Source organism: Volvox carteri (genome assembly GCF_000143455.1).
Source record: "Volvox carteri f. nagariensis unplaced genomic scaffold VOLCAscaffold_83, whole genome shotgun sequence".
NCBI lineage: Eukaryota > Viridiplantae > Chlorophyta > Chlorophyceae > Chlamydomonadales > Volvocaceae > Volvox > Volvox carteri.
The window spans coordinates 107,047-115,275 of NW_003307626.1; the positions used below are offsets into that span (position 1 = coordinate 107,047).

The 8,229-nt window shown below is 58.5% G+C and overlaps 1 protein-coding gene across 1 annotated transcript in view; it reads right to left on the reverse strand.

Moving 5' to 3' along the window:
- Positions 1-8,229, reverse strand: part of VOLCADRAFT_99165 (uncharacterized protein) — a gene marked incomplete at both ends in the record, with an annotated part of 20,964 nt that overhangs the window by 1,211 nt on the left and 11,524 nt on the right. The window contains 13 exons of the mRNA XM_002957966.1: positions 47-226; positions 484-640; positions 879-1,136; positions 1,533-1,577; positions 1,887-2,006; positions 2,328-2,739; positions 3,263-3,486; positions 4,678-4,716; positions 4,902-4,949; positions 5,935-6,203; positions 6,479-6,851; positions 7,041-7,139; positions 7,426-7,569. Of these exons, the coding sequence (XP_002958012.1) occupies positions 47-226; positions 484-640; positions 879-1,136; positions 1,533-1,577; positions 1,887-2,006; positions 2,328-2,739; positions 3,263-3,486; positions 4,678-4,716; positions 4,902-4,949; positions 5,935-6,203; positions 6,479-6,851; positions 7,041-7,139; positions 7,426-7,569 (2,368 nt within the window). The remainder of the gene's footprint in view (positions 1-46; positions 227-483; positions 641-878; positions 1,137-1,532; positions 1,578-1,886; positions 2,007-2,327; positions 2,740-3,262; positions 3,487-4,677; positions 4,717-4,901; positions 4,950-5,934; positions 6,204-6,478; positions 6,852-7,040; positions 7,140-7,425; positions 7,570-8,229) is intronic.

Genomic DNA, 8,229 nt, shown 5'->3' on the forward strand with positions numbered 1-8,229 from the left:
GGAAATCTGTATGTATATACAAATTCATACAAACAGACAGACATACCCGACAGCGGTGACGCTTGTGCCGCCCCCCTCGCCCTGGCGGCCGCCGCCGCCCGCTCCAGCGCCGGCCAGGCGGTGCTGGTGAGGGGCGCGAAGGCGTCCAGGGGGAAGTCGTACAGCGCCAGACGGGCCTCCTGACGGGGACACAGCAGGGAGCCAGCGGCGCGGAGCCGGGCCGGGCCTGCGCGGGGCCGGGGGGGGGGGAAGACCTCGGGGGGGGAGGGGGAAGGGGTAAAACACAAAACACAGCACGCGAAGGAGCACGCGGGGGAAGCTGCAACCGGGAACCACGTGCTACGGTGAAGCTAAGCACAAACCGACAACTACTGGAAAACGGTACGTGTTGTAGATATCATACACGTAACGCCTCCTAACCCCGCTGCACACACATACACACACACGCCATCCCACCACATACACACACACATACAGACATACCCGCATCCACCGCCAGCTCCTCCAGCGCCACCCCCTCAGCCGCATCCGCCGAACCAACCGCCACCAACCGATCTAACCGATAACGGGGACCCCACCGCCACTCCCGACCCGCCAAGGAGAACTCCAGCGCGCTGGGACCGGAAAGGCCGCCGTACAGCTGCACCGCGTACGACAGGAGGCAGGGAGAGTACGAACGGAGATAGGTTACTAACAAAGGGGAACTAGGGTGATAGTGAAGATAAGTGAAGAGGACGCGATGTGGCATGACTGTGCCGTACGTGCCGTATAGGCATCGTACAGGAATCCCCCCGGAATGCATTGCCCGCCTGCATCCTCCCCCACACGCAGTTCCAATACCCGTACGACCTTTCCCCCCGGCCCCCCCCCGAGCTCACCTGAATGCCCCCCGACCACTCCCCCGACAACTCTGAAAGCGCAGGAACCGCACCGTTGCCGCCAACCACCACCGGTGCCGTACCCAGTGCCGTACTGGGTGGTGCTCCTGTGGCGGTGGCGGTGGCGGTGGCAGCAGCGGCGGGCGAAGAGGCGGAGCCGGCGGACGAGGTGTCCGTAGCAGCAGTACGCCAGATCTTCGGTGCGGTGGCTGCGGGGGCGGCTCTAAGGATGCTCGGCAGCCGGCTGTAGAGATCCACCTAGCGATGGTGGGGAGGAGGTTTGAGGGGGGTGAGGGGGGGGGCGAATACACAGCTGCAAATAAACACACATATTTGGCACAAACATGCATAAGGCCAGGCCTGGTCAGATGCGATGTTCACACACACAGACAGACACACAGACAGACAGACAGACAGACACACAGACAGACAGACAGACAGACAGACACGAGCACGAGGTTGTTTTTTATGGGCGAAGGAAAGGGATTTTGAGCCTGTAGTAGTAGGGGCTATGAAGTCAGTTGGGGATGTAATGGGGGGGAGAATTTGGGGGAGAATGTACGACACAATACACACGTGAACATGGGGAAAGAGGGAATTGGTTAACCTCAGCAACAATTTTTACAATAGTTCGTACGTAGTACACCGCCGTACCTGTAGCCGTACATCCGGTGGGCTAATGGCCGATGCCGCCCCGGACTGTAAACATGCACCACCAGCAGAATATTACCAGGGGGGCCAGGGGGGTGAGTTGGGAGGAAAGATGAAGCCGTGTGTGTCTGTGTGTCTGTGTGTCTGTGTGTCTGTGTGTCTGTGTGTCTGTGCATGTGTGTGCATATACGTATACGTGTATATATGTATGTGTATGCGTATGTATGTACATATGTCATTGATATTCGCATCAGAGCAATATATAAAATTATTTAAGCTACCTAAGTATTGTGTCCGTTCGACAGCTCCATGTACGGCAGTACGGCAGATCCGTTATGCGTGCATTGTACGGCACACCTGAATGGCGTCCAGGAATCTGGCCTTGGCGGCGCCGTAGTCTGTTCCCGGCCGGCTAGCGCTCGTTGCGAGTTGTACGGCAGGGAGCAGATCCGAAATCTGGGCAGAGGGTACGTTGACCTGCTCGATAGGCAGTGGCGAAGGTCGGGGGGAGAAGGGGAACCCGTGCATTTTCCGTGTGTATGTGTGTGTACGGCGGGGGAAAGGAAAAGGGATCGAGCGGCGCACAACCTGGCCACGAGCTTGTACGGCACACTCCACCCGTACGGCATCTTAACATCTCGTCGTCCTCAGCCCGCGGCGGGAGCAGGGGCCTCTCACTACAAACTCAATACGACATGGGGCCCAATACGACCGTCGTACAATCCGTACTGCCGTCAAGGATACCAAAAACGCCGTATCCACAAAACATAGCTCCGAAGTTCGGTCAGCCTGCCGTACCTGTAGCCGCCAGCGGCAGTCCGGCGGCGCAACCTCCTCCTCCTCCTCCGTAGCCGCCGCCGCCACCGCCACCGCCGCCGTCACGGCATCGACCTCGTCTGCCGTACCATTGCCATCGCCGCCACGCCGTCTACCCGCCGTAGACAGCGTTGACGTCAGCGCCGGCAGCTGCGATGGGGATGGCTGAGGAGGTGTCGGCGCGTTTCCGGTTGTCTTGGTTAGCGTGGTTGGGGGTGAATCAGCGGCGGCGGAGGCGGCGGTGCCGTTGTTGTTGTTGTTGTTGTTGTTGTTGTTGTTGTTGTTGTTGTTGTTGTTGGTGGTGGTGGTGGTGGTGGTGGTGGTGGGCGGTGATGGTGGTGGTGTAGTTGGGGCTCCAAACCCTGGAAGGAACACTTCACCGGAGACCTCGTACCTGCGTGTATGGGGTCAGTACGGACGGTCAAGTACGGACAGCCAAGTACGGACGGTCAAGTACGGACAGCCAAGTACGGACGGTCATGGATAGACACACACACACACACACACGCACACACGCACATTTTACTTTTTACACTAGCTATACAATCTAATCTGTCTTGAACATATTAACCGAGAAAAAATAGCAGATTAATAAAAATGTACGGGCTAATGACTGGCCGGTATAAATATTTCAGAAGTTAGAACGTCAGGAAAAATTACACTCCACCGCATTGCACATGCAGGCATACACAAGCGCGCTCTTCCCCCTCCTCGCATTTATGGGTACTTGCATGTCCGGGTGCGCTTATTGAAGTACACACACACACACACACACGTTTCCTTTAGGCCCCAACCCTCCCAACCCCCTCCCAACCCCAGTTCAGCTACTAGCCCCCCCGCCCTCGGAAACCAAACCCCCCCTCCTCTCTCCCCCCCCGTAAACAGACATACATACATACAGACAGACAGACGCGCACCTGCTTCCTTGCTGTTCCAACACCGTCTCCTCCAGCTTCACAATATCCCCCTCCCACCTAACCGCCCCCCCGAAACTGCCAACTGCCAAACTGCTCAGCCGCAGCCCCTCTGCCGTACAGCTGCCGCGGCCCCTCCGGCCCGCCACGTCAGCAGCCAGACGGGCGGATCTCAACATGCCCCGGAGGGAGCCGCCCTCCAGGTCGTCGAGCTGCAGGTTGGCGATCTAGGCAGTTGGTTGGAGAGGTGGTTGGAGAGGTGGTTGGTGGTTGGTTGTGAAGCGGTGTGGGGGGGGCCCGGGAGGGGGAGGGGGAGGGAGAGTACGCACTGAGATATGCCGTACAGACAATGCTGATTCGCCGTACAGACACTACTGATATGCCGATACACAAATTCAAATGCCTCCAGTGGCGTCACGGTGAGGGGGACGGGAGGTGCGGGAATTCGCGGAGGTGTGTGTATGTATGTATGTATGTGTGTGTATGTATGTGTGTGGTACAGGGGGGTCATATCTTCACCCGTGGCAGCTACCCTGCGAAACCCTGCCTTCCCCGCGGGTATTTCTCGGCACCCTCATCCAGTCACCCAAGTCAACTTCTCAGTGGATTGCTCAGGTTCCGCACCCACCACCAGCATCCAACGGAATCTGCCGGGCCGCTGTCGATCCGGCACTTTAACTTTATCCCAGGTCACCACCGTCCATCAACTAGGGGCGCTTTACCTTCCACCATCGGAAGGATTTTCGACCCTGACAGGTCCCGATCCAGGTATGTATGTATGTATGTGTGTATGTATGTATGTGTGTGAGTGTGTACCTGAGTGTACGTGTACGTGTGTATTGGCGGGTTAGGAGGGAGGGCGCGTGGGCTCTATGTATGTGCATGTATATATGTATGTATATCTTATATTAGTTTTCCAGCGGAGCGCTTAAAAACTAGGGTATTCTGTGAATTCAGAATGGATTCTGTACGGCCTGATGGCGTTGTGCCTGTTGTTGTGTCGCTGTGAGCGCGACGGTGCTGCTGTTTGGTTAATTCGTGTTTTGTGTAGAGCTAAGCTCTGATATTAGGGGGTACTGAAGGTCCTGAAGCGCATAGGTAGGCTTGTGGTCTGTACGCCTTGTTTTGTCGCTCCTGGGTGGTGTGTGCCCGCACCCGCCGGCCCTACCCCTTCATGAAGCCTATCTCTTTTACCATTGCTTGCATGTCTTTTCAGTTTGTAAGGGGAGCTTCTCATGAACACACTAAAAACACAAAACTCGCACTCGTCCGGAAGGTGGTGGTGGTGGTGGCGCCAAGGGCGGTACGGCCGGCCCCCGAGGGGAGGGGGGAAGGGGGAGAAGGGGGAGAAGGGGGAGAAGGGGGGGGAGGCTTCCGCGCCGCTACTTCCGCGCCGCTACATGGGTTGGGTCCATTACCTGTAACGACACTTCGGCGCCGCCGCTGACCACCTCTGCCTGCGGGTGTGTGCGGGTGTGTGGGTGTGTGTGGGTGTGTTTGGGTGTGTACGTCAGGACGCAGCACCCTTGGGCGCTCCTGCCGGGGAAACCGCAACCTTCCCCCTCCTTTCCCGGCCTCCCCAGCACGCACATACAAACAAACAAACAAACATCCATTCACGCACGCATACGCACACCCCTACCTCCAACAGCAGCGGTCCCCGCCTCAGGAGGAATCGGCTGTCAGTCCCCTCCAGGGGCGGCCCCGTTTGGGGAGGAGGGGGAGGGGGAGGGGGAGGGGAGCCTGCATGATGGGCTGCTGCTGCTGCCGATGACGATGATGATGTCGATGACCGTTGGGTCCGTGCTGAAGCTGTTCGGCTGCTACTGCCATGATTGATGGAAGGGCTGGTGGTGGTGGTGGTGGTGGCAGTAGTAGTGGTTGTAGCGAGGGGGGATGTTGCGGGGGGGGTGTAGATCGCGGCTGGCGGGGGTAGTCCGGCGGCTTCCAGATTGAGGGCGGCCATCAGGTCGGGTATCTGTATGTATTTATGTATTTGTATGTATTGTATGTGTGTATGTATGTAGGTGTGTATAGGGGTTTAGGAGGGGTGAGGGGTAAGAAGCGGGTAAAGTGTGTGTGTGGTGGGGGGAAAAGAGTAATTCCAGTCGGTGGAGTTGCCCCTCAGATGCAACTGGCAAAACCATCATCCCATCTTTATCACCCCACAATGTACCCGTGTATGATGTGTGAAACAGGGGGTGTATCTCCGCCCGTGGCAGCTACCCTGCGAAACCCTGCCTTCCCCGGTATTTCGGGGCACCCTCATCCAGTCACCCTAGTCAACTTCTCAGTGGATCGCTCAGGTTCCGCACCCACCACCGGCATCCAACGGAATCTGCCGGGTCAACAGTGACAGGGTCAACTCCATTCCTGGTTGGCTCGCAGGTTAACTTTATCCCAGGTCACCACCGTCCATCAACTAGGGGCGCAATGCCTTCCACCATCGGAAGGACTTTTGACCCTAATGGGTATCGATCCCGGGATCACCCGGGGGCAATGGTCGCGCCTTACCAGTAGTGCCAAACCCTAGTATGTATGTGTGTATGTACGTATGTATGTACGTATGTAAGTCCATCTTCCCCGTTGCCGGGATGTGCAGCTAAGAGGGGTTGGTTGCCAGGATCAGCCCCCATGCAACAGAGCTGTACAACGTGCCGTACAGTAAGACTCACCGCCAGCTCGAAGTCCAGCACATCCGCCGCCAGCGGCCCCGCACTGCTGCCGCCGCCGGCCGCCGCTGGCGGTGCCGCTGCCGTACTCGCTGGCGCACCACCGCTCGATAAGGCCCCTGTATGCGTTCCGATGGCGGCGGCACCGGCGGCACCAGGACCGCGAGCTCGTACGGCAACGGTTCCCGCTTCGCCGTCGATGGCGGCGCTGCCGGACAGGCTCCGTACGAGCTCCAACGAGTTGACTCGAATCCCCGACAGGCTAATCGTACCTGTACGGCAGCGCCGCGTAATGCAGAGGTACGCCCGCCATACGAACGGGGGAAGGGTTCTCACCACCACGGGGATGGACTTCCCGTTGAAGTTCAGGACCTGCCTCTCCACACACACATACACACATACATACATACATACGCACACACACATACATACATACATACACACCTGCCCCAGAGCACAGAAGCCACAACCACCACTCCAGCAGTACTTCCCGCAGCCGTGTCAGCCCGCATCCAACATCCATCCAAAACACCACACAAGCTCTCACCCTCAAACCTCTTGGGCCCTCCCACCCTGGGGCCATCAGGCACCCGGGGCGGCGGGGCCGCTGGCGCAACCACTGCCACCACCTGCCGCTGCTGCTGCGGCGGCGGCGGCGGCGGCTGCTGCCCGCCCCTCGTCGCCAAATGCAGTGATGCCGCCGCTGGCGCCGCCGCTGGCGCCGCCGCCGCCGGCCTGAGCGCCAGTTTCGCATGTCCCGCCAGCCGCAGGTGCAGCGGCTGGTTGGCCGCCAGGGGGTCGAAGGGGGGCGGAGTGGTGGGCCCGGTGGCCAGGGGCAACAGGTCTGCTCCAGGGGCGGCGCAGTGGAGCTCCAGATCCGCACCCAGGAAGCGAGGACGAGCGAAGTAGGTGGCCTCGGCCTGTTTGGAGATTGGATCCAGACGGTGTGTGTGTGTATGTGTGTATGTGTGTATGTGTGTATGTGTGGGGGGGGGAAGGGGAGAGAGAAGGGGACGGACAACCCGAGCTCCGAGGAAGAACATAAAAATGAAAGGAGGTGGTAAAGAACATACAAACATACAAACCAACACGTTTGCACCCGACCGTACCTGCGTGTCGGAGGCCCTGAGCTCGTCCAAGTACGGCAGGCTGGTGTGTACGGTACCGTCCACGGAGAAGGCGGGGCTGCGGGCGCTCAGAGAAATCGCCTGGAACCCGCAATCACGCAAACCCCCGGCGAAAAAGTTTGGGCAATTCAAATACCAGCGGATATACATACGGGTGCACAACCGGCGGGATGATAAGAGAGAATAAAGGGGAAAGGGCATTCATTCTTCAAGTGGGTTTCGCACTTCCAGAAGTTCTCAGGCGGATTCCCTTTTAGGCCATACTCAAACGGGCGGGGGGGGGCCGGGGGGGAAGACGAACCACGTGAACGAGTGAAGTTGCTGCCGGGGCAAGAGTGTACCAGGAGTAGGGGGGAGGGGGGGGTACCTTTTGACCGAATGATGCCGAGCCCGCAATCCTGGCTGCCGGGGCCTCCGTCGTCAAGTCCACCGCGGGGGCCAAATGACTGCCGGACATGACACCTCGTACGGAAGCACTGCCCAGCCGTACACCGTCCGGCAGCTCCACATCCTGTGGCCGTACATACACACACACCACCACACCGGGGCGATGTATGACGCGTCGTGGGTCGGGCGGGCAGGCGAGACCAGGCGGGAAGGAGGGAGCCTCCGGTGGCCTTGCGTCTTTCCGGTTGGGGGGGATGGGACATGACATGAAGGAGGAGTGTTTGCATGTGTGTATGTGTTTGTGTGTGTGTATGTGTGTGTGTGTGTGTTTCTTTATGATCTTCGGAACCGCGGTGGCGTTGGTGGCGGTGGCGGTGGGTTTCGGAGCTGGACACGAATAACTTCACTTCACTCCGACAGCTCAGAGCAGTCACCACCAGCGACGTGGGGTGTGTGGGGGGGTAGGGGAGTTTCCGATGAAAGGGCAGACGTCGCTCAAATAATCATTTTTCAAAAGTATTTTATTAATTGGTTAGAAGAGTGATGTGATGTCAAGAGCCCGTAGAAGGGGAAGGGCGCCTAGGTACGCAATTTTGTGTATGTATGTGTGTGTGTATTGGGGGGGGGAGAGAGAAGGAGTGTCCCTACTCCCGAATCCATTTTGTCTGTCTGTCTGTCTGTCTATCTGTCAGTCAGCCAGCCAACCTGTCCGTCCTCTCACACCCGCATCCCCCCACCACCCCCCGGGGGACTATCCCTGGTATCAGCTTCACTCGCCAATGTC